Source organism: Pogona vitticeps, chromosome 1, assembly GCF_051106095.1.
Source record: "Pogona vitticeps strain Pit_001003342236 chromosome 1, PviZW2.1, whole genome shotgun sequence".
Taxonomy (NCBI): Eukaryota; Metazoa; Chordata; class Lepidosauria; order Squamata; family Agamidae; genus Pogona; species Pogona vitticeps.
Genome location: NC_135783.1, coordinates 280,023,818 through 280,050,989, shown reverse-complemented (window position 1 = coordinate 280,050,989; position 27,172 = coordinate 280,023,818). Strand labels below are relative to the sequence as shown.

Below are 27,172 nucleotides of genomic sequence, written 5' to 3'. Positions count from 1 at the left end.
CACTTATCTATTTCTCATCCTCTGGGCACCTGTGTAAATTGAGCCCAGAAAGTTACCTGGGCAGCAATAATTGGCTAGTGTGCATGCTCCCTGGGGGACTCTTGGTAGTCCCCAAAAGTGATCTTTCACAGCTCTTAATCCTTTGCAAAATGTATCGTTCTCTCTATCCAACAACCTTTATACATAGGAAATGGTAAACCACTCCACTAATATCTGCATGTGATAAAGGCAATGGAATCCAAGGTACCCAGGAGCGTTGTATAATTCCCAGTACGTTTCCCATTATCTTTGTTCTAATAAAACAGAACTATTTCTGTGATTTTTACCCAGCAACCTGGTCCCAAACTAAATTATATCTTATTTTGCATAGTCCTGGCCAAAAAAAAAAAAAAAAAAGATAATGAACTAACCACTGCAGACTAACCCATATCGGGTTCAGAGACCTCTTGACACAGAACAAAAGGAGCAACATAACACAAATGTTGGGTTTTACAATTTTATTTCTAGACTTTTAGGGGGAGGGTGTTTTTTTCTTCTTTTGCTGGAAACTTATCCGTTACAGGTCTGTTGGTGACAATGTGCATTTCAGACCAGTGATGCCAATAAGTACTATATATATATTTATATATACCTACATATAGATATATATAAAGTACGAATCTGGATTGCTTTGCTTTCTATAGATCGTTATAACAATGTGACAAATAAAGCATCTCTGTTGGCACGTGAACCCGCTTATCAGCATTTGGCCTTTTCAGTACAATACTTAACATTTTCAGTACACACTGCCGCTTCTCAGTGAAAACACCTAATATAACCAACAACCACTAACTTAATAATCTTGTTTGGTTCAGAGACACAGAGATGCCACAAACAGAAGTGTCTATGAGGTAAGCAGTAAGAAATGTTCCTGAAATTTGGACAGAACGAAGCCAGTCCTCTTGGGTCCTGCGACTGCCAGTAGCCTCACAAAGGCTGTTGTCTTTTCTATTTGAATGAACTTAGGTAGGATCTTAACTGCATTTGCCTCAAAATGAATTTCTAATTCTGTTTTGGTTTAGCAGCATACAGGCAACTAGATTATTCTTCACCATACAACTCTTGTTAGCTGACTTACTTTTGAGATTTACAGGTTGTTGCTTTTTTTTTTAAATTAGCATTATGCTATAATTAACATCATCAACAACAAAAACCCCTAAATATATCATAACAGATTAAACACACAAAATACTTAAAATTCCAGAAGATAACCTATCATACCGCATGATGATTCCCTGTTGATGGAAAACATCAAAGGGCATATAAGAGTTATATTATAATGCACCTTTCATATATCAAATGTGGCTAATAACACAGCTTAAAACTACTATGATAATAAACCCCAGATCAGAAAAAGAATCCACTTTATTAAAAAAAAAAAAAACCACACACACACACATAACAAAAGAACCTGACATTACTCAATCTTCTGAAATGACTGCTGTTTTAAAATTAGCATAAACTAGTTGCTGATCGCGAGACCCATTCAGAATAATGTCCGATGCATTTCGGTTTGCAGTAGAACTATGAGTATGAGGCATTGTGAACAGACATTAAAACCTGATCTAAACACGGTTAACTGAAGTATGAGGTATTGTGGAACAGGAACCTTTTTTTGGAATAGAGCAGTAATCACATTAAGTAAAACTGATCACATAAAAAAAATCTACCAAAAAATGATGTCAATAATATAATTTTCTATGAGAAAATTTAAAACCTATAACATGGCAGTATATGACATTGTATAAACAAAAAAATGACCACAAAATAGCAGCAAAACACAATGACAAAGATACAGAAAAGCAATGTTAATTTTTTTTTTCAATTCATGCTGGGAATTTATCCATAGCAGCTTGATAAAAAAAAAAAAATGAGAGCATCTGCTCCTCTTTTTTTTTTCCTTTTAAAAACTTTTTTTGTACAATCAACACCTTAGCGGCAGTTTCTCACATACATTTTGCCATCACATTCTCCTCAAGCATCAACTTCAACAGCTATGTCCATGTCCCTTCAGCTACTTTCTACAATAATAATAAAGAAAGATACATAGCCAAGATGTGCAAATTTTCTATTTGTAGCTAGAATTTTTAAAAAACAACAACAGGGAAATATACTGGTTTAAGAACTTTTTTTTTTCAAGTACACCAATTCTACACTTTTAACTATGGTGCTTTCTCATGGTTAACATTACACTGGAGATCTCTGTATCAATGTAGCATTCTCTTGAAATGCTTTTGTTTCTTAGTATGAGCAATTTAAACTACATCAAGGGCAGAAAGATTTATGTTGTTTTCTTGGAATCAATGGGATAATTTATTTTACAAATTATACTGGCCTTTCTGAACATCCTCTGAAATAAATATTCTTTTTAGCCTTAACTATAAATTATATATTTTAGTGTTTAAAAGCCTTCAGTTGTAAAACATCTAGAGACAATTCTCAAAACCTGTGTCCTGTAGGTAAACCTTTCAGGTCCCCAACTTTATATTTTAAGGAATGAATTGGCACCAAAGATTTCTAAATGACTTTTCTGTTGAAAGATTAGGAAAATATCCTGGCAATCTGTAAATGCAGTTTCTCTGACTGGAACACAACCTTCAGGAAAAAACCAAAACATACCTTTCCTCAACACCATAGTTAAAACGCACTTGCTTTGCAATTCCATGTTTGCACACAAGCACTTTATATATATATATATTCATATATTTATATATATATAATTTCCAAACCATTCCATTTGAAGAAAAAAAAATTCCCACACACAAAAAGGAAGTATTTCCTATACCTAGTGAACTGAAAGTGCTTTGAAATGGAATGGTTTTAAAACAATTTTTTTAAAAAAAGATAAGCCGTGGATTCAACCTGGACATAATTAGGCTGTGTATCTTTTGGGTAAAAACTAGTATGTTTTTGTATACACAGGTAACTACAAAAATAGGAAGGTTACAAAAATATATTATGTCACTATTGCAAATTTTCTTTATTGTTGGAACAGTACGTTGGGCCTTTGTGTGGCCATGCTAAGGTGGCACCCCTAGAAGCCTCATGCACAGGCAATCCACAGGCACAGAAGATTAACATATAATAATGCTGTTGTATACTAAGATATACTAATGTAAAGATTACATTAACCATTTATAAGGTGAAGAGGATAAAAACCTAAAGGGAATAAAATAAACATTTACAGATGACTTATAAAGTGACTAAATGCATAAGCAAGCAAGATACAGAAAAGCCTAGAACTGCATTAAAGCTATGCTTTTTAAAGGAAAAACACACACACACCAAAACACATAATCTATCTAAAAAAAAACACCCTCTTCTACTTTAAAAATGGTTGGCTTCTTTTAAAATGCAAGGATCATATTTTAACACCTCCCCTGGAGACATTGCTTGTATGCATGCATGCATGTTTGTGTGTCTCTCTGTGAATGTTAATGCCTATTCTTACAACATACAGACAAAAAAACTTTAAGATACCTATATATATCTATATATATATATATAGATATATATATATATAACCCTAATTGATTATTACTGTATAAAATCTTCTATTTTTGTAGCTCAAACCCCTTGAGATCATGCAAATACTATTTTTTTCTTTTTTAAGACAGTTGGGGGTTGGGGTGGGGGTCACCTTGTTAAAGTCACAAATGGAAGGAAGGAATAATGAAGAAAAGAATGAATAACGTTTTCCCTTCTGGTATAAAAAGTCCTGGAGAAAAGGTTTTCATAGGGGAGAAGATCTTGATTCCGATTCCTTCTCAGATGCCCTTTTGTCATTTGCCGGTACTGCCAAGCAAACCCAACGAAGGTCCTCCTTAAATATTCACATCTCTAACATCAGTGGGTGTGCAGGAAAGATCAGCTTCATCTTCAACAGTCTTTGTTTCTGAAGATATGTTGTGTTGTTGGGCCTGGCGTAGACTAGATTCAAGGAGGGACTCAATCTGTTCTTGGCAGGCTCGTAAACAATCCTGAGGAAGTTTAAGAAAAGCAGGGAAAAAGCTCTTTAGAAAATACAGAGTAAGATCCTTATGTCATAGAGTCATAGAACTGGAAAAACAGAAGAGACCTCAAGAGTCATCCATTTTCCCGCTAGTACAAGAAAGCCACAGCTAAAAGCATCTCTGACCAATGGTCCATTTGCCTTCTGTTAAAAAACCTCTGAAAGAGGAGTCGGAGAGCTTCTGAGCTAGTTCAAGGGAATGGATACATCAAAGACTAACTTAATCCACAGAAAATAACTTCTCTCACCGAGTTTGTGTGATCAGTGATTGCCATGGCCTTCTCAAACTCAAAGGATCTATTTGTGCAATAGAAGCACAGGCCTAAATCCCTAAGTGGCCAGCAGAACAATGCATTCTCCCACTGCTTTCCTGAAAGTCCTCTGAGCTGTCCAAAAATATCCTCTTGCCGTGCTTTCCAGGATACCAGAGCTGACTTTGAGGGTACACAGGAAGCGGCAGGGGAAGGGAACCTATTTGCAGAGTAACTCTCTTGAAACCTGGTGGCAAATATTAATTCATAGAGAAGGAAGTTATGGCAGCTCTCCATGACCAACTCCTAACCTCCTTGTTTTTATGTGGTGCTGCTAACAGTGGTTACATGCACAAAACTAGAGGAGCAACTGGGCAGCCTGTATCAACCTTCCCATGGGCTGGTATCATCATCTGATAGTTCACTCCAATTTGCTCTTTTGATTGATCATACTATTGGAGTGTTTTTCTTTGTATTATTGCAAACTACCATGGAATGCAATTTGGCTGCAGAATGGTTTATAAATGCATTACATCAGGGTGGATCAGCTGAGTTCCTTAATGCAATTAGACATATAAACAAGGCATACTCCCCATTTCCATGTGGGGAGTCATGCCTTGATTGAAAGGGGGGAAACATTCCTCCTCCGTTGACATTGCTGGAGAAACTCAATAGGTAGGGAAACATAAAAATGAATCAGTGGTGGTGGTGAAGATATATCTACAGTCCATCAGACAGATGGCCCCGTACTGAATAACTATACAGTATACAGTGGTGCCTTAACGATTGCTTCGTACAACGAAAAATTCACTTAACGATGGTTTTTTCAGAGCGATCTTGTGCTTCACTTAACGATTTTCCCTATGGGTGATTTTCGCTTAACGACATGATCATGCTTCACTTAACGATGACAGTTTTAGGTCCCCTTGTTTCGCTTAACGTTTTTTTTACAGCCCCGTTTTTGCTATTTTTAAAATATTCTAAAATGTTTAAAAAATGTTTAAAATGCTTGGAATCGTTAGTGCACCTAATAAAACCTTCGTTAACTTAATTTGGCTTTGTTCTGAGTCTTTTTGATTTTTTTGTGAATTTCCCCCCCCATTGAAATAGGCTTCAATGCATTTCAATGGGTTTCGCTTAACGTTTTTTCCTATGGGGATTTTCGCTTAAGGATGGTAATCCGTTCCAATTGGAATGGATTATCCAGTTTTCAATGCATCTCTATGGGAAATGGTGTTTCGCTTAACAATGTTTTCACACAGCGATGTTTTTTTTGGAACCAATTAAAATCGTTAAGCGAGGCACCACTGTAAATAATACCTATATGTGCAATGCCTTTGAAAAGTGGAACACTATATAGCTGTATTTTTGTATCCTGATCAGATAGTCCAAAGGGAATATATTGTTGTGCTGCAGCTATTCCACTAATATTCTAGAGCTCTACCATTGGTTTAATCAGTCCCTTCCCCTTTTTTTCTTTCTGGTGCAAGAGCTCCTCTGTTCACAACTGTCCTACACAATGAGGAAGGCCTTTCACTTGGGTCCTCTCTGTGCAAGTTGAACCACCATAGACCAGCCTAAGAAGAGCCATACTGTGTGGGACTGAAGGCCTATCTAGCTCAGATCTCTCTTTTCCAAGATAGTCAACCAGCTGCCGGTGGGAAGAGGCAATATGGCAGGTGAAGCAGTTTACTGGACCCGATAAACCATACACTGGGATAACCTTTATATAGATACCACACTACATGTGAACCACTAAAGACTAACCTAGTTTAGAAATTCCTACTACTGTTAGGAATCCAAAGTCAAAAATCTTTCTAATCTGCTGCAAATCATCCAGTGATCCACTAATCTGCCTTGTACTCACTCTCTTTTTTTGGCAGGAAAAGGGTGAAGAAACAAGGTGAAGGTATCCTAAAAACCAGGGCACTAAATACACTAAACTCTTCTGTAACTTTTTCTTAAAATTCCCATTTAGTAGCTATTAAACAGCCTTCTTCATACCTATAATACAGATTAGAAACATACAGATTTTTATGCAAATAAGGCAAGTGTTCTTATTTACTCCATCATCATAATCATTTGTTAATAAAACAGCACAACTAATTGATTTCTAATTGCCAGAAAACATGCACAGGTAGAATTTGAGTTTAAAGCTTGCAGACCACACTGTTTTCCTGAATGCATGTAGAATCAATACAACTGCCCAAACTGTTACTTTACTCCAAAAATACAGCAAACTTTCCTAATGCCAAAGATCCTATTTATTTTATTTATTCTATTTATATCCCGCCTATCTGGTCTTGCGACCACTCTAGGCAGCTTACAAACACATAAGACAAACCAATAAATATAAAAAAGAATTATTACATTAAATAGCTAGTTCGTCAAGATGAAAATTTTTAAAAAATCACAAAAGAAGAAAAGAAAAGAATCAAATATTAACTGGAGGGGAAGGCCTGCCTGAACATCCATGTTTTTAACTGGTTTTTAAAAATCCTAGCAAGTGTATCATAACTATATCCTGAGTGTACACAATTACTTAATATTGGGCTAAACAGTCTACAAGAAAAAATGCCATGTGACTTCACAGAGTGCACAATGATCACTAAAAATCCTTGGAAGATTTTTTTTTTTTTTTAAAAAGAAACAAGCAAAAAAGAAGAAAGGGCCTGACATTCTGAAGAGTAACAAATCTATTGTGGCAGGAATTTTTGGTGCCACAGATCTCTCCTTCTTCTTCCAGACGACCATAGCTTCTCTTCTTGGAATTTGTCCGGATAAGAACAAGCATACCAACTAGATGTTAGAAACGGGAAGGGACCTGAGAGATCACCAGCACATGTATTCCAGTGCCCAGAGTGCAGCCGCTGTGGAGAAAGCCACCTTAAACAGGCAAAACAAACAACCCCACAATGGTGTGCTGAAATTCCTCTGGCTCGCTGTTTACCTCCTGTCTTTCTAACAAACATTGTAAAAGCTTTTTCTCAACATGTTTAACTCTGTGCCTTTGAGAACTTTGAAGTTTCCTTTTGGGGATTGCCTTTTCTGACTTAACCTATGACATGCCCTAGCCCTGGCGGTGAACTCAGTCTTCCATGATAAATTGCCGTCAAAAGTGTTAGGATGTGCATGACTGAGAATGAATGTTGTTTTCCTGAGATGGTGACCTGCCTGCTGTTTTCTTTATTTTCCTGTTTCAATTCTGCCTTCATTCAGAAGCTTCTTGTGTGATCTACCAGCTTTTCGGCGGCTTCCACTGCCACAAGAACCTTCCCTACCCACATGGCATGGGGGGGGGGAGGGGTAAAATAAGATTAAAAAATGCAAGCAAACAATTCTTGCAAGCCTCTTCTGGGGGAGGGGAGGTTAATCCTACCTCTAAGCAGATCAGACCATCAGTTACAGCTCACTGAAAACAAATAACCTTTGACCTTTACTGGTTTAAACTCTAGTGTAATATTTCCTCTTGACAAAGACACAGTATTTTAAATGGCAAAAAGGAGACACTCTTATGTCTATAGCATTATGCTGTAGACACCTTACATAACACTGGTCTTGCCCAACATTGGTATGGAATACCTTGATCCCACACATTTTTCTTTTTTAACACAACCCTAATTTTTATATATCTGTATCTATCAAAACTAGGGTTTTGTTATAACACAAAATTCTTTTAACTTTGAAAAAAGTTTATGATTGTCTCATGTCTCAACCAAAACGATAGTGCCTGTAGCAATACAGTACTGTGTTGAAAGGAAGGTGGATAACAATCATTTCTTTTTACATCAAATTACATCATGATTCAAATCAAATCCACCCTGGTTGAAAAAAATCAATTCAAAATTTTCTCACAGTTTAATTGCTATCTGCCCATGTGTAAACAATATGACCACATAAAGTCCTGTTTGGATGCTTTACGTCAAATTCTTAAGCCATTTTCAACTGTAACATTTAAGAGACATAGGTGAAGGTTCCCCTTGACAATTTGTCCAGTCGTGTCCGACTCTAGGTGGCGGTGCTCATCTGTTTCCAACCTATAGAGCTAGCGTTTTGTCCGCAGACAATCCTCCGTGGTCACGTGGCCAGCGTGAGTAGACACAGAACGCTGTCTACCTTCCCACCGAAGTGGTAGCTATTTATCTATCTACTCGCATTTTTGCATTTTGCATGCTTTTGAACTGCTAGGATGGTGGGAGCTGGGACAAGCGATGGAGGCTCACTCCCTCGCATGGGTTTGATCTTACTGCAGGTCTTCTGACCTTGCAGCACAGAGGCTTCAGTGATTTAACCCGCAGCACCACCACGTCCCTGGTATTAAGAGACATACGTGTGCCTATAATTAAAAACTGACAATACTAGAGACATGATCATAATCCTAATTACAATATTAAGGCTTCTCAGGCCCGCAACTTTTACATGCAATATGATTTTAAAAACTCAAAATTAATGTTGTGTTTCAAAACGCAGCACACTATCCAGCTCCTTCTGCTCTTTGATAGTTCAAAGCTTTGTAGGAAAACTCAACCTCTGCCAGAAAAGAGCAGGCTACTGACTTTAGTGAATGGAACAGCATCATCAAATTAAACCCTGGTTTTAGGGCTTGTGACAAACATGCTTCATATGAAAAGAGTTAACTATGGAAAGCAATTGGCCATAAGGATGGCCACGGATGTTTGGCCTCCACACTGATTTCCACTGCTACAACAGGTGTGCCCTCCAGCAGAGAACTCAGGATTGGGTTGATACCTTGTTCCATTCTGGGCTCTGGAATAGGTCAGGAACATCACAAATCTTTCTTGTGACTTCACACCTTCTACAACACCTGCTGCAAAGCGGCAGCAACTGTCAGCCAACCCATATGACAGTATCTGTAGGTAATTCGGGGCATGAGAGAGAAGGATATGTCATTTGGCTGTTGTTTTTTTTCCTGTCTCCCTATGCAAATTAGAACCTTGAACCACCAGAGTTCCACCTTCACTGGACATCATGAAGATCTTCTCCTTGGAGGCAATGGAGGCATCATAACTTGGAAAAGTTACTGGGGTGGGGGCCAATGGCCATATGCTGGGTATACGATTCTGGGAACTTTTGCCCAAAAAGTAACTAAAAGTTGAAGTCAGCAGGTAAAACTTTACTCTCCCCATATTCACGCAAGCAAAGCAAAGCAAAGCAAGAGTGCTTTGGTGCTTCTTGGTGCGAAGCAGGGCACAAGATTCCCTGTCCTTCAGAGTTAATGCATGCCAAAGAACATGGAAGGGGAAGAGTCCTGGTGGTGCGTCATACCCAGCGATCGGGATGCTGGCTGGAAAATTCTGGGAGCAGTAGCCAAAAAAGAAACCACCCCTGGACATGCCTTGCACAATTTCAGCTCCCCTTCTCCAAAATTCTCTTGAGATGTACAGTAAACTCAAAGTCAGATGGTGTATCCAGGGAAGAACATTGAACAGATTAAATTTATGGCTAGTCATGACAACCTGATTACTGTATTTGTGGGATCTTATACCTAAGAATCTGTTTCAATATTAGATTCACTGATCTCAAACTTTACTAGCACTGGAGGTAGTTGCTTAATATTTGGCATCACTGAGTATTGAATGAAAGTTTTAACCTGTGTAAACTTTTGCTTTCTTCATAAAAGAATTCTCTCAGTGTAGATCAGGGGGATATTTCTTAAAATAGCCTTCCATGAAATCATGTACATGGAAGTCTTCTGATCCATGGAGGATCCTGATGGCAAAAGGAAGAGGAGGCAATTTTTGCTGACCACCTCACCCTGCAGTTCTCAATTTCAAAAGATGCACGTCACAGAAGATTATCGGAAGGGACAAGGCAGTTCTGGTTCTCTCTGATTCTGACAGATGACTGAAGCCAGCATTTTTGTGAAAAACAGTCAAGCAACACATAAGCAAGTTGTCCAGAACAGACATGTTCTAATAACATTAAGATTTTGACATTTAATTGGCATGTTCATTACAGCAAATGCAGTCAACTATTAGAATTAACAGATCTGAGATGATAAAAGTTGATTTCTTATCAAAACCCAAAATGAGCCAGAAGTGTACAGAGTCCGCAGGGCGGAGGGAATCATGCCCTGTCTTTTTTCTACCAGGCTAAGAGGACATCCACCTGTCATGTGTTAACATTTGCACAAGGTATATAGTCTATTATGTATACAGCCCAAAGTATACTGGCCCAAACTGTACAGCACAAACCTGAAAGTCATGTCAATTAACAATGTATGGTTTATGATTATGTCCCGGATTCAATGTACATTGGAACTATGCAAATACTGCATTCAACATATGGACACAGGGTGAGTCTTAAGGAAGACAACACGCCCCACTGACCAGTCTGGCTCTCAACTGCTCATAGGCTCAACTTGGTGAGCAAACTAGTGTGTTAGTTTTCCCAATACAAGCAAATAAATTTGATTGTGACAGGGGGCAAAAGGGTGACTTCCAATACATCATCAGGGAAAGGACTGTCTCTGTGTGATAACAGCATATGCTTTGCTGCAGAAGATCAGGACTTCAGTCCCAATCATGGGAACTCTCCAAGACTGCGGCCAGCTAATATGAAAATGCTGGCCTACGTGGACCAGTGACCTGACTTTGTATATGAGTATTACTATCATCCTAGTAAGCGAAAGGCAGTAAGGCCAGATCTTTAGCCTCCTAAAGATACAGAACTTTAAAAGAAAAAGAGAAAAGTTTAATCACAGAAACACCCCTATTTGGCCCAATACATTTTGAGGACATCACAGTCTTTGCTGGAGGCGATTCCAAAGTATGGTTCATTGTAGAATTCATGCACATACGAATGATGTGTAAATACAGCAGGCCATCCTAAAACCTTTTGGAGGAGTGGTGGTAAAATTGAAGCTCAAACAAAAATAGACTGATTGAAGAATAAATGCCTTGAAATGCTACATTTTATGACAAATGGGATCCCGGATTATCTTTAGCTATCTTGATTTTAAAAAAAAGCGGGGGTGAGCAGTTAAAAACCTTCCATTAAAAACCTAACCGTTTTTCTCTTTTGAGGATTACCACCTTTTTTCCCTCAACAAAATCACCTTGCATATTGAACAGAGTTCTCTAGATCACCATCTGTTTGAATAAACAACTGTAGCACATATTGGTCAGTAGCAGATCTCATGCCCTGGATAAATAAGGTCCAAGTTCAAATCTTAGCTTCTCCACATACCTGTTTGACACCATGGACTGCTGCTGCTTGTCACTGTTAACAATACCGGGCTAGATGAATTCATTTAATATATGACAGCTTTACCGGCCAGAACCTTTTTGTTGATTAACAATTCACCATGGTGAACTGTCAGTAACTAATAAAAAATGCTGGCCTGGTTAGCCTGTTCTTAATCAGGTGCATGCTTCATAGCGCAACCGGCATCTCATTTGTTAGCAGCAATTTACCATGGTGAGTTATGTAATTTAACTAGCACGTGCAAAAATCATCAACAGGATTCTGGCCATTACACTTATTTATTACTAAGCTTCTGTTCTGCCTTTCCACTAAAAAACTGCCCTCAAGGTGGTCAACCCAGGTCATCAAAAGAAAATGAACAACAGAACCATTAACATAATCACAGTGAATCAACATTTCACCCAAAATGCTCTGAGGCAAGAGATAAGGTACCACTGGCTTCCAGCTGAGGCAGAGTGGGCAAGACAGCTGTAGAAGTACAGGAAGTCTCTGTGGCTCCCTGGCTTACACCTGGCAGTCTGAGGAAGAACATTTTCAAACTGAAACACCTGGACTCTTTGGGAAACCAGGTCAGCAGCCTTCTGTGGCTGAGCTGGCTCTCCCAAGAGGGGCAGCACCCACCCTGAAACCCTAACAAGGGTTGATGGAGGAGTCATCAATCCTCACAAAAACCAAACTAACTATGGGCTGGATCCAAAAGAAAGGGAACTGCTAGCCCTAACTAGAGTAGACCCACTGAACCAGTAGCTGAAATGCAGGTCCACACCTACGTAAATCCCCCAGATTCAATGGGTCTGCCCTAACTGGGACTTCCAATTGAATTTAGGCCTTAGTTACTGCTGAGTCCCCAAGCCCTACACGTCACAGGCCAGGTGCAGAGGGAAAAATCTGCGTTGTTCCCAGGCAGACTGAAACATACAAAAGCTTAATGAACTAATGTATATATCACCATTTTAGTTCAATGTATGAAACAGCAAGAATTCAAGCAAGAAGCTGATACTGCTTGCACTAAAGCTCTTAAGACAAAATTTTCCAGCTGCAGTAGTGACACTGAAGCCAGTGGAACTCCAGCAGAAATAAGGCTGGCAGAGACCAGAAGGTTACCAATGCTGACTGAACTATACCTTTAGGCCCTGACACCATACATGTGGTACAGATGTGGGCTGCATGGCTTATCGCAGAATTTATTTCCACCAATTGAAACACATCTCTCTCGGGCTCTTTATATTTTGGTAACAAGGTGAAAAATATGTAGGATAAAGATGCGGCAGAATCTTGTGCAGGTGAGTTCTGCTGTTTAAAAAAGTGTTCTTTTTGCTGTGCAAAAAGGAAATGAAACCAGAGCAAGTAATTTTTCTGATGCAAGTGATTTGCAAATGAGTGCATGTGATCCTGAAAGGGCTACCCATAGCCTCCACTGTAATACCACAAAGAGGAAGAGAACACATTAATAGCAATGGATACAAAACATAATATATATCCACATAACTGGTTTTCAGGCTGTCTTGAAACAGAACTCTCACACAAACTACTTTTAGGCCTTAGTCCCCAGATTATACTTGTGCAAAAATTTCTCACAGATACACGCAAGACACATAAAGATTTGATACGTAATGATTTTAAGCTAGAATTTTCCTTTTTTTCCCCCTTCTGTATTAGCGTTCTGAGTGCCTTGTAAATCTAATCTGCATTATGTTTAATGTCTTTTGCTGGTCATGAACCGTAGTAATAATAAAACTAAACTAATGTATCTGCAGGGTAATTCAACAGCAAGATACAAGATACCACTGGATTCCACTTCTACTATAATATCATTTATATTTAGGGACCCAAAGTGAACTTCACCAATCCAGTTTCTGTGTTCTAAGATTTTGTGTTTTTATGCACACATGTGCATCAGATGAAAACTGCAGCCATACCTCCAAGATTCAGCTGACTTTGACTCGGTTTTTGGCACTTGGGAGACCTCACATGAACCTTTTTGAACCATCTGTTTACTGGGTTTTCACATTGTTCCAGTACAAAGCTAACCCTGCCCCAACTTCACACACCATTAGGGCATGGATCATTGATTTCCCTTGTAAGCTCCCTTCCTGCCCATTCATTCATGAAAGGTTTATTGCTCACAAGTTACTGACGAGCATCTCCAGGAAGCTGCACTGCGAAGGGGAGTTCTAAGAAGACCATCTACCTTTTCACAAGATCATGGGACAAACATATTAACAATAAAAACAGAGCAAGAGAAGAGGAAGGAATTATGTACCATCCACTGTTCAGGTCTATCATGTAGTAAAGCAAGTAGATAATTAGATAGTAGCTGCCTAAGGATGTTCTTCCTGACATAATTTAGCATTCAAACACATCTTAGGCATGGTCAAAAATAAAATAGAAGATACCATTCAGTCCAGTTACAGCAAACACTACTTGTTTCAAAGTGGCTTCTCCCACAGCTTAACTGTCTATAAATCAAATCAATATAGCCTTGATCTAACAGATTACACTCAATTTTCTTGGCACTTCTTTGCCAGAAAGCTTAGAATTTCATGAGAGGTAATATACAGCCTGTGCAACACAGCAGGCTTTTTTGCACGATGATACCCAGAATCCCCTAGCCAGATGGCCAAAGAATTCTGGGCACTGTATTTCAAACAAAGCATGACTCTGTATTACAAATGTGCATGATAATTATTGGTAACACCTGGAAGAAATATGTGAAACAACAGGTGGCCTTTGCATTGAATTTGTATCCATATGTGCCTGATGGGGACAGATTGATGCATCATTAAATTCATGGCAAAAGTACCAGTGGTGGATCAAGAATTACTTACCGGGTCACATTTGATAACCTTTGATAGGAAATGTGTGAGGCATTGATAAGAGAGAAATGTGTTAGTGTTTCCAAGATGAAGGCCTTGCACAGCTGCTACCACACTACCAGCTGCAATCATGGAAGGTGGATTCGAAATAAACTTTACATCTGCCAGGGGGAAACAGAGAAAGAGAAGTGAGATTGTTTATACAGTATCTCTTACAGATGCAAGAGGCCTTCCCAATGCAGAAAAGCAAATGGGCAGAAAGGATGTACATCTGCCCAAGTTAAACATGCAGCCTAAGGCAGCTTAAACCTTGCACACCATGTCTCTGTGAACCGATAACCTCTAAGCTGGCTGGTTATTTTCAAGGAGGTGTCTGCCACCTGGGGCCTTCAGGTTTGTGGGCCTACAACTACCATAATCTCCAGCTATGGGCCTTGTAGTCTGACACATCTCAAGGGCATGAGGATGGGTTCCAGAGCATTTCCCTGCAAGTTTTCTTCTCTGGAAAATGATCTGTTCTCATCATTAGTCCTACATCAACCAATAACCATACTCTTTGGTGAGTTTGGGTAAATGTAGTATGAAAAGAAAATTATTTCCAGACTCTGGATTAGATTTGACAATGGTTAAATCATACTGTGTCTAAAACTGTAGTTGTTCCTTTGAAATGTAGCCATAATCTTACACTCCATGATGTTTCCATCTTGGGCAGTGAAAAATGATGGCTAGAATCCTAAAGGCAGTTAATGCATACATAAATTAAAATTATGTAATTCACTACAGTAAATTGCCACTAACTAATAAGCCACCAATCCAGGTAAGAGGCATATGACCAGTCCCTAGCAAGTTAGCCACAAATTCATTGGAATGTGTAATTTAACTTATATATACACATAAATCACAAACAGAATTCTGGCCAATGTAATATACATTATTTGATAATGCTGTACTGCTGTTGGTTTGCATATAGTATTTTTTACTCCTTGTTTCCAATTTTCTTATGATGTTTCTCTCTCCTTCATTTCAAATGGGCCTACTCTAGTTGAGACTTACTACACTAAAGTAACCTGCAACTAAAGTAGGCCCATTTGAATCAATGGAACTTATGGCGTAATTGACTCATCAGACCTCTACTGATTCAGAGGGTCTTACCACACTAATTAACATGATTTCAGCCACAGTATACGACCCAGAGACCTCTACCCTTGCCCCCCAAAATAAGGTCTAACCTGAAAATAAGTCCTAGTATGATTTTTCAGGATGCTTGTAATATAAGCCCTAACCCAAAAATAAGCCCCAGTTAAGTGAAACCCCACCCTCCACCACTGTGCAGCATTGTGCAGCAATCAAAAGATGACATGACTCTATTTGAATAAATATAGATGGTTGTACATGAAAAAAAAATCCCCAGAAAATAAGCCCTAATGTGTTTTTGGAACAAAATTAATATAAGACCCTGTCTTATTTTTGGGGAAACATGGTAGTTACAGGGTGGCCCAATAGTGCAATAAATACATACATTTATTATCAGACAATTAAGTTTGCTGGTGAATTAGCACTCAACTGGAATCTCAACATTGCCCGGCCACATATTTTAGAGTCTCCAATTTTCCTCCTACACAAGCCCAACCCAAAAAAAATATAATGAAATAAATTAGTAGCTTTCTTGTAAAACACCATCTAACACCGCAACCATAAACCTACTACTGAGTTCAACAGGATTTACTTTTGAGTAAATCTGGATGCACCTCATGGGTTCAGTCTTCAGCCTGTTTTTCAATAAGTATTGCAGATTTGAATTTACTCAACTATTTGTGCTTAGACTAATAAAAACACATTCTTCTTTAGAAAGAATGGTAGGTTCAAATTTGGAAAATCCAAACCCAAACAACGATAACTGAGATACTTCCACATTACATATGAGGTCCTCCACTACAGCAATAGTGCAAATTCCTCTATCTGAATTCATGTAAATGAATGTGCCCTCTTGTAGAAGTTTTGCTTCAAGCTTTCCGTTTTATCACTGACTGCCTTCCACTCTCACAAGAGGAATATAAGATAAATGTGGCATAGCTAAGTGAACGGGGTCCCAAAAATTGGCAGGCAATGTTACATTCTGATGTGACACCATGCTGACAAAAGCCTGGGCCCACTTCCAGACGGCATTGCTGTAGGTCTTCCTAGAAAGCCACTCCCAGGATTGCCTGGCCTAAAACTGCTATCAAGAATGTTATTCCTTCTTACAGCAACAATGACAAAAGCAATAACTTGCATTGTTCAGCTTAGGCGCCTTCTTCTAAATGCAGTTTAATTCATCCCTACATTTGACCATAACCAGGGATTAAATGAGGGGGAATATGACTCAATGTATCCAAACGGTATGAAGGAAAGCAGAAAATGCCAACTTAGGACATCAATTTAAGAATCACTCCCCAGTCTCTCCGTCCAGTTCCACAACCCATCAGCAAAATCCTGAATTCCACTCTAGCAGCATACAGTTTATAATATTGAGGTGTTTATTGGCAATGGAAGCCACTCTGAGCATCCTAATTGGGTGGAAGGGATAGTCTAGGAATGAATTGATGTACTTAAACAAGCATAAGTGCAGAACTCATGACGGGAAAATTATTTTCTCAACAGATTTATATCCAGATTAGACAGCTTTTCTTTTTTTTTTCTTTGTCCATATAGCAAGCAAACGCCAATGCTCTGCCAAGTGGAGTTCTGGTCACAAAACAAATTTTCACCCTCTTCCTCTCATTGTAGACCTCCAACCTATTTGCTCCCTTAACCACCCAGAGCAGATTCTGAGGCTGTAAAGGAGTTTCAACAGATGGGATTTATCCCTTTCCTCAATCTACTGATGGAAGCCATCTCTGTCAATGGAAGGGCTTCCCTGGATATGCCCCAATACCTGTAAGTGCCTGCACCTGTTCCAAGTCAATGGTCTGAGGATAACAAGATATGGGTGGCCTTCAACTCCCATAAACCTTTGTCACTGGTTATGCTGAGTGTATGTCTGCTGATGGGAAGTCCAAAAAATCTAAAGGGGAAAATTACTGCATCATTGCAAAATGGTTTTTTTTAATGGAACATGCATTTGAGGAGAAGCAACTATCAATTTATCAACATGTATACATTGCAATGGAGGCATACAAAAACTAGTCAATGAACTGAATGTTGCACGATGCACTAAAATAGGCTCCCTTCAGATGTGGGGGGTGGTCATCAAAGGTGGAAACTTGCAGGGTGTGTGTGTGTGTGTGTGATCAGAGTTACCGGCACCAGATGGGAAGAGGATGCCCTAAAACATTGTGTCAAGGACAGGAGACCTTGACTACAATTTCCATAATCCATGAATAATGGCTACGCAGGCTTCATGGCTGATGGCAGGCCTGAAGTTGCCAACTTCTGATCCATGTGCACTGATATTTCATTACCACACCATGTCTGTGATTCTCTTTTCCCCATGTTTCATTTTAGAAAAACCTACATTACCTATTTGGAATGCCTATGTATGTGTCATTAACAATACATGATTTGGAAAAAGGACTTTCAGTCATTTCTAACATCATTCAGTTTGATCAAAACGATTAAACAAATAATTGTTGGGCTGCCTCCCATGGTTTTGAGGAATGTGGAAAATATTATAGCTGTGAAACACTTCATTCTGGCTAAGTCCACCCTCAATCCTGGTCACCCAGTCCCTTTAGAAAATTATTCCAAATTCCTTGAAAATTTGGAATAAAAACATCTGGTATGGAAAAGGAAGGTCTCAATGGGTTGGATCCACAAGATAGCGCCAAAGCATCCTATCCGGGAACCTCAACAGCATTTCTCTTTAATGTGGTGATACATAGAGAGACACAAATCCATAGTCATGTCCTCCTTCTTTCCAAGGTAGAAAGTGATCATGAAGTTTAAATGACCAGTTTGTGTCTGTCCTCATAACCACTCTAGACAAGCAGCATGGACAGACTTTTTTGTTGCGACACAACAAGGAATTATTTGTGGCAGAGACCACTAATTTCCGCATATTAATCAGGGGGCCCCGCTTGGCTGTAATTGGATGCCCCCAAGTGAAGAGTGTGGCATCATTGTCAGTCTCCATCGCCTCATCTTGCGCTATTGAACGCTCAGGAACAAGGGGGCTTCGGTGAGATGAATTAGACCTGACACAGCTACAATGGGGAAGGGGCCCCCTCAATTGAAGCACACATCCCCAGTAGCCTATCTGAGACTTCATCCAAAAAGAATAAACAACTTCAGTGTTGTTAAAAAGAGAGGAGGGAGGGGGGAGAAAGAGAGGAGAAGAGAAGAATGCCAGCCACCCTGAAGGGAAGACAAAGCCAGCATCTAGGCGCTGTAGCTGCTTTAAAAAAAAATTCCTAACAAGGCAAGTCTTCCTTTTTAAATGGAGCAGCAATTCCATCTGTCTGGAGAGCTGGGGGCTATGAATGAAAATCTTTTCATTGAGGCAAATCAAAACTCTGCACCTAAATCACAGGCTGCAAGATGCAACAGGTTCCAACGGGTCACATACCTGGAGACGTCCAATTTTAGAAAGGCGCCGAGCACAGAAGGGTGGCAAAGCCTGCTTCAAAGAGCTAGCTTTGCTCCAGAAAAGGAGGGAATATCTTATTTAGGAACCCACTGGAAATCCTCCCTGAGGAGACTGACCCCATTTCATTCGGACAACCCAAAGGAATGCCAGGAGAGATGAAACCTCCCCATATTTGGTCCCATTCTTTGCTACTGGTGGTCCTTGGCTGGGGTCTCTATTTGGATCACTGAAGCTTACTTCACTCGTACTATTCCATCCCTCGTTTGGCCTTGCCAGACCCTATTCATTAAGCTGAATAACCGAAGTCCTCCTCATGCTCTCCTTCCATCACAAGCCTCCCACTTCACAAAAGTCTTTTGTGAAAATGTATCCTCAATAAAACAAAAATGATACAGCAAATCCAACAGGGTTAGGCAAACAAGTGGGAGGAAGTATCTGAAAGTAATTCCTTTCAACATCACCTTTGCTTGTAATTGTCTTTGTATTTTGAACAAAACTGCACTGATAGAAATATTTCTTGTCTTTCAAATCCCTCCCTTCACCTTGTTCAAAATGTTTCCTTCCAGTCCTTAAACTTTTGAAGTCAGTACCCCAATACTGTGATGTCCTTTAAAAAGATCACTCCCATTTTCTCCTATCAAGCTGAGTCTGTGCTCTTTATTTTATCCAAAAGCCAAAGGTACCTTATCTCAGTGGGAGTGGAGGAAGCCTCCTCAGTGGTAAACAGTGTCCATACCTTGTAAAAAATTAAGTTATTTGGCACTTCAGAACCAAGCAGAATGCAGCCAACAGCCCAGCTAAACTGGTCTGTAACGAAGCCACACCCTGTGCTATCTATGCCTGATTTCTGTCCAGGCATCCCTAGCTGAATTTTAAAAAACAAATAAACAAACAAACAAAAAACATGGTTTTAAAGCATGAATTCACCAAGCGATTTCCTGCTCATTTTGTAATGGTTGTGCATGCATGTACAAAGGGGTAGACGTCCCTGTTGACCTCCACACTTCCTTCTAAGCCTGTGTAAAACATTTCTGGACAAGATTTATATTCATCCATTCATTTGCCGGCGCTATGTATGGCGTTTAGAACAATGTTTAAGATAGACCTCTAGACGTGCCTTCTAAAAAGAAACACAAGAACAGTGACAAGCAGATCAAAGTACTTGCTTCTCTGCAAGCCTCCAACCTTTGAACTATTCTTGTTTTCATCACTGTGGAACTGTTTCTGCCAGCGCAATAACCCAGGTTAAACATCCCCATATCCCAAAGAGAAGGCTGGATGGGCACAAGAGAGAAACAGAAAAGAAAGAGGGGGCAATAGCAGAGAGACCATTGAATTGAATGGCACGGATACAAACTGGGCTTCAACCTTCACTGGAGTTCACAAACGTGCTGCAAAGTTTCTTAAATGGCTGGTCCTGCTCGTTAGTTAACTATGTTGCCTTAAAATCTACTTTGAAATATCTTAATATTCTTAAAGGGTTTGTCAAGAAACTCATCTTCTGAAAAGACCCAAACCCTCTGCTGTTCTACAGATAGGCTTAAAATGAAAGTCAACTGGCAACAATTACATATTTTTTCCTGCAGCTACATCCCCAAACCCAGACCCTGCAGTAGGAGACACTATATAAAAGTAATAACCTAACAATCATAACAATATATATATTTTAAAAGGAAAAACTCCTTATTTCTCTTGGCACCTACCAGCAAATTTAGCAAAGCTGAGACTTCACTACTTTAGCTAAGCGCTACCTTGGATTTTAAACTCATTTTTTTTAGTTGCCCTGTGGCCACCCAGCATTATGTTCTCTCTGGCATACTGAATTTCATAAAATCAATGTATACAATCCCAGCACTATGTCTTTTTAAAAAGCATCCTTTAGGAACGGTTTGCGTGCATGTGTGCACAATCTTCCAGATGTTGTTGGACTACAACTCCAATCAGCCTCACCCAACAGCTATCAGCTTTGCTGTTCAATAACATCTGGAAGGCCCCATGTCCCTCATCTCTGGATTAGATCCTAGAGAGTCAACACTACTGGCTTCCTCACAAAGCGGACATGCGGTCTTGCAACCTTTGCTTCCTTGGTCTTTGGCCAACCCAGAACTTTTCTGCCAAACTGGAGGAACTCCCCTATTTTCAGGTTTTTATCTTATTTTGTCTCCCTCCAGATTTTTCCCTTTGTATTTAAAAAAAATGCAACCAACACTCCATCTGAAGATCAGGAGGGCAACTGTTCCCTTTCTGACCCTCCAGCTTATTTAAAAACTAGGGAACGCATAGGCAATCAAGGAAGGGAGGGGAGGGCAGCGAGGACGGGGGGGGGCATGGAGTGCTTGACAATGCAGGCCTATGCGCACACAGTGACTGCCCTTGAAACCCAAAACCAGGCCTCTCTGCGAGATCCTGGAGCTCACTCAATGTCTGTAGCTCCTCCCAAGGATCCAAGAGCACATGGCTTCAGCAGAGCACGTGGTCAGTTGGGTGCGGACGCAGAGACTCAGCTCTTGGCCGGAAAGCTTTAGCTATGCACCCTTTCCATGTTTCTCCTCCTGCTCTTTTGTCAGCCACTATGAGGATTGGGAAGAAGCAGGAAGCGGGGTGGCTTCTAAAAGTCATTTTCAAACGTTCTAGGGAAACTAGACATACATCTGGCAGTCTGAAAGACTTCGCAGTAGTTTTAACAGCAAGAAAGAGGCCAGCCGGCAAGCTTCTGAAACTCGGATGCCCTACAACGGACAAGCATCCTAGGCCAATGTATAAATACCATGTTGCATTGGCTCTTTCAGGCTGAACTATGAATACCACATTGCATTTCCACTAATTATTCCACAAGGCATTTTCTTTCCACTTTGAAAGGGACGAGGGGGTGGGTGGAATCCCTCTTTTCTGGAAAAACTCACCTTAGGCCAAGTAATCCAGATTCAGGAAGAAAACGGAATATGATACCGCAGCTTGCACAAAAGCTCAAGCTATGCTGACACTTTAGTGCAGTGCCCAAATTAATAGAAGTATGCTATGGGAGTAAGGAAGGAGAGTGTGTTTGCAGGGGCACACAGACACACAACACGCCTGGTTGAAAAGTGCAAGGCTCATACCTGTAGCACATAGAGCCACAAAAGTCTGGGCGTGTTTACGGATGATCTGCTTGCTGTCCTCTGCCACAGGCATTTTATTTAGAAAATGTTCGATAAAATCATGAGGGGTCGTGGCAGCCAGATTCCATTTCAGCTTATTCACCAGGAGCAGTTCCATTTGCTGTGGCGGGGTGGGGAGAAAGGGAGAGGGGGGGAGTGGTTACAAGTTTTTCTTTACATACAACTGGAAATGCAACATTCATTTGTAGAACAGCTTGCTAACCATAGCATCCTATACCATGGCTGCCCTATTTTAGAAGATGGCTCTTTTTTTGAGCATCAGAAACTGTACTTTTGGCAAACACAGCCATAAGGCCACCAGAGGAGAACAGAAGTAGGCGGGAAAGGCGCCTTTCCACATGAAAATTACATAATTCAGTTCCCGCCCCTCTCCTCGCTTTTCCTAGCCCGTCATCATCCAGCTGCTCCAAAGCAAAACGCTTCGTTAACTAGGCATAGGCACTTTGCTTGAGCTCCTGAACACAAGAGGGCGCCAGCCACCCATCTTCTCCCCCATTTTGTTACTGTAAATTTCTCCTTCTTGGGAGTTAAGAATTAGGATTTAATTTATTAGGGGACTTTCATTCAATTTATCTACTGCACAATGTGGGTTGCAGCTGCTCTGGGGGTAACTAATACTTCAACACCAAATGCATTTTCTTATTCCTCCCACTGTGCCCATATTATTAAGAATCTGACCATGATGTAGGTTGCTTCAAAAGGAAATCCAACCCAGTTACTTCCAAAAAAAATGTGCACCTCAGGGTTATATCCCACCTGTCTCACTCAGATATAATGAGAACCCATTAGCCATATATTCAAGTAGATTCTTTCCAGTTATTCTGGACTGAAGCATATAGGCAATGCGGAAAGAAATTCCAAGTAGGCAAACGATATTCGGAGTTTTTGTACTCAAATACCAAAAGCAGGGTTTATACTTGGAAGATCTGAAGAACAGAATTGTTTTCTTTCCCTTCGTACATTTTGAAGTTTGATTTCCCCACCAAGACAAAGCATGAAATTACCAGTAATTCGTTGGGTCTAATGGAGTTATCGGTATAAATACACAGTTTTTCTGCAGTGAGAGGAATGGTTTCCTTCATTTTGGAGGCCACGAACATGCAGGTAGCTCCCAACAGTTGCAAACGGCTTTTCTTAAGGGGTTCTAAAGAAAGATAACGGTCCAAATAATTCATAGCCAAGGGGAAAACTTCTTCTTCGCATTTCTGTTCCTCACAAACCTGAAGAAAGGGTGGGGGAGAGGAGAGAAAAAGAGTGTTGAAATGTTGAACCAAGACCTTCTTTTTTTCTTTCCCCCGTCCAGCAACGAAAGTTTTCAAGGAATGAAGGGGGAAGAAAGCAAGTTAAATGAATTTCCTTTGCTCTGTGAGGGAGGGGGTAAAAAACCATAAGCAGCAGCAATGTACGTGAATTATAGAAGAACTGAAAGAGAAAGTCGCAAATGAGGGAAATGTGGCGTTAAGAAACGTGGTCGGCGTTGGGAAGAAAAGGTTCTTTTTGATTCTCTCAGAAATCAAAAGCAACCCCCCAGTCAGAAAAAGAAAAGTTTTAAACTGTTGTGTGTGGGGGGTTGTATGGCTTAGATGCCCCCTATTGGTTCCCACTGGCTTGGGTGCTGCCGACTCCCCCCCCCTTGCTCGAGACACAAAGGTGGCGTCGAGAGGCAGCTGCACGCTTTTTTCCCCAGACGTCATCTTTTCAAAAAATATTTAAAAATATGTAAAAAATCAGGAGAGCCCCCAAAAGTACCTGAAAACAACCCCCGGGGGATCCTTTACTGATCCCCATTGGGATGGAAGGCAGGGCACGTTCCAGGGAGGTACCCCGAAGTCAAACTCCTGGACTCCCCATGCCTCTCGCCTCTTCCCCCAGAGAAGCAACGTGCGACATTTGCCAGCCCCCGGACTTTCAAAAATTATTTAAAAATAGGTCGCGGCGACGTAGCGCTTCGGAAACAGGCTGAAAATGTAGCCGGGAGTCCCCTGTTCTTGATGGGACCCCCCTGAAACGTGTCTCCCAAGGGGGACCCCAAATTCACACTGCTTTTCCTCGGGCGTCCTTGCCGACAAGTCGCTGCAGCAGGAGCACTTCTTGCAGGGGGGAAAAGACCCGGGGCTCGCTCGCTCGCTCTGCTCCGAACAAAGAGAAGTTTCGAGCCTCGGCTCCCTCAGGTTTGCAAGCCCCGAACTTGGTTTCCCTCCCGGGACCCCCTTCCGAGCACCCCACTTTCTTCGCCTCCCCTCCGGCGGGCTTCTCCCTTTCTAATTATTAATAAACACTTGGCCCTTGCAATAAAAGAACAAAGATGGCGCATAATACTGGCACGGAGAGGACTTGCATACGTGTCCATGGATATTAATTTAAAATAAAATCTCAATCAAAAGCATGGGCAGCTTGAAGGGCTGGCCAGGAATCCGGAGGGGTCCCGGTGGGCTCGTGGGATCTAGGGAACCCGCCTGAGGATCCCGCGGAGCCGCAAGTAAGGAAAGGGGGGCGCCTTCGGAAACTTCCGAAACTTTCTTTTCGGTCCCCCCTTTCCCTTTGCCCGGATTCCTTCTATACTGACCCTAAAGCCTCGATTATCGGTGTCGGGGACCTGGTCTGGCTGAAGCCTCTCAGGCAGAGAGAGAAAGTCAAGGCAGGGGAGAGGAAGGCGGGCGGGGGAGATCGACCCTTCGCAATATGTTCTAGGGTGCAGGAAACGCGAGGGAGGGAAGGAAGAGAGCGAGAGGACAGACAGACAGACAGACAACTGGGAGGCAGGAATGGCTTTATTTCTAGAAAGCACACGCTTTTTTTTCTTTCCGAAGTGGGTTTTTTTTTTTTTTTTTTTTTTTGCAAGGCAAGGTTACCAACCTCCAACATCCAAGTCGCCACTATTTTCCTCATATATGGTAAGATCTCCTTCTGCACGCACTTGAAGTAGGAGACGGAAGGCGAGCAGGTCTCCTCCGCCTTCAGCATCGTCTGCAAGACCCTGTCATTGAGGAGGTTGGCATCTTGGTAGGCTCTCCGGATGGTCTCCACTTCGCAGCAGAGCAGCTGATGTTCCATGTCTGCTTCTGCCGCCGCCGCAGCCGCCTCCTTGCTCTCTGCTGCTGCTGCTGCTGCTGCTGTTTCGTCGTCGTCGTCTTCTTCTCCTCCTCCTCCTTCCCTTCCTCTTCCTCCTCCTCTTCCTGCAGGCAGCTTTTCCTCTTTTTTATTTATTTATTTATTTATTGTTCAAATTTCGCTTAAAGGACTGAGTCAGTGGCTCTGGCTCTTCCTCTCTCTCTCTCTCTTTCTCTCTCCCCCCCCACCTCCTCCTTCCCTCGGCGTCCCTCGGATGCTGCTCGCTCGCTCGCTCGCCCGCCTGCTTTGCCTGCTGTTGCTGCTACTGCCGCTACAGCCCTCTGGAGGCTGCAAAACTTTCTAACTTCCAACAAAACTCTCCTGTATTGAGTCCCCGTGACGTGACTGTTGTTAAGCAGAGATCAAAGCGCGGAGAGAGAATGCGAAAGCGAGAGGGAGGGGGGGAAGAACCCAAAAGCAAGGGGGCAGAGCCCTAAAGCCATCCCATAGGCTCCAAGTCCTTCCCCTTTGCTTCACGAAGACAGAAGCAGGGCTTTTAATACACATGCAAATGAGGACAAGAGAGTTCGCTTTCTCTCTCTCTCTCTCTCTCTCTCTCTCTCTCTCTCTCTCTCTCTCTCTCTCTCTCTTTTTGGAGGAAGGAGAGGTAGGTGGTGGGGGAAGCCCAAATTGTCTTTCCTCTGGATCAGGCAGAAATTTTTCCCCCTCCTCCCAAACCGAGAGGGCTCCCGGAGCCAAATGATGAATGAGACTAGGCCACACACAGGCAGGTTTGGGCAGAATGGGCTCGCAGGCGAGCTTCGGGTTCATTTGCGAAGGGGAAAAGGGCACCCCCCGCCACCGCTTTCAGAGCTCAGCACCCTTAGCCATTAACTTAGAACCCCGCCAGCCTTCCTGTCTCTCTGTCTGTCATTTTAGAATATCACTACCTCATGTTCTAGAAAGGTTCGGAGTTTCTGAGCCGAAAGGATTGCCATTCAGCCTCCCCTCTTGGTCTCATTGAGACTTTCGGGTGATCTGATGAACAAACTGAGGCTTGGCGTCCCTCCCCCCTTTTTTTGTTTCTCAACGCATGATATGGAAGAACACACGCACCCTGATTTCAACAGGGGCTTCATTTGTCTAAGAATCTTATTCTTACTCAGCTCACTCGCTGAATGCCCGCTTACGCTGAAAAAGACGTTCGAAGTCGTGTGTGTGTGTGTGTGTTTCCAAGTAAATGCGTTTTGGACCGGAGGTAAAAGCGTTGGCCCGAAAGATCTAGGAACAGGAGACGGGCTGCCAGCCAGCCAGCCAGCCAGTGAAAGGCCAAGCGAGGCATGAACAAGATGGTGGCCATGTCCTCCACTCCGCTTAGCCGGAAACCCATTCTCCGTCCCCCTGCTAAAATCGAGGGGAAGATTCCCATTCATTCATTCATTCACTCGTTCATTCAGATCAGCGCGGCGATCTCGTTTTCCTTCTTCCCCGGAATTATAGGCGCGGGCGCATTCCGCAGACATTGAAGAAGCACATGGCAAAGAAGGTGTGGAGTTGCAAGCTGATTGTGGCATATGTTTCAGCTCTAGGCATGTTCGCCCAGCCACCCCCTTTGAAAACAAACACCGCTGAATAATAGCACCCGACAGTTGTTCCCGACCCCGGTTTATGTCGACTGATCTGCAGACTGATGATCCGGCTATTGTTAATACTGATTATTGACTGGCAAACACCACCAAGCCCTTCTACATGGGGGAGGGAAATGTAGGGGTTTATCACAACCCCTGGGGGAAAAAGGTCGAAGAAATGTTTAAGATCCCCAAATATTACGCAGCCTTACTAAATAGTAGCTATTTAAAACGATCTGAAGGGTGAAAAGGAAGAAGAAAAAAAGAACGTGGCGCTCTAGTCTTCATTGAAATTGCTGAACCCGCCAGCTTCCAAGCCCAGCTTGTACTTAAGAGGCATGAGGAAGCGCTACTGCTTTTATTTGCGCACAATCCCCCCCACCCTGGCGTAGACCTCATTCTTAGGGCTGCGCTTACTCCAAAATG

General features: G+C 41.6%; 1 protein-coding gene across 1 annotated transcript; it reads right to left on the bottom strand.

Annotated features, from left to right (window-relative positions):
* Nucleotides 1-482: 482 nt before the first annotated feature.
* CCND1 (cyclin D1) lies at nucleotides 483-25,500 on the bottom strand. Its single transcript, XM_020782859.3, has 5 exons — nucleotides 24,924-25,500; nucleotides 23,072-23,287; nucleotides 22,008-22,167; nucleotides 14,358-14,506; nucleotides 483-4,019 (listed from the first exon to the last, which is right to left on the bottom strand). The coding sequence occupies exons 1-5, from the start codon at nucleotides 25,119-25,121 to the stop codon at nucleotides 3,864-3,866; spliced, it is 879 nt and encodes a 292-aa protein (XP_020638518.1). The 5' UTR covers nucleotides 25,122-25,500; the 3' UTR covers nucleotides 483-3,863.
* Nucleotides 25,501-27,172: the final 1,672 nt, after the last annotated feature.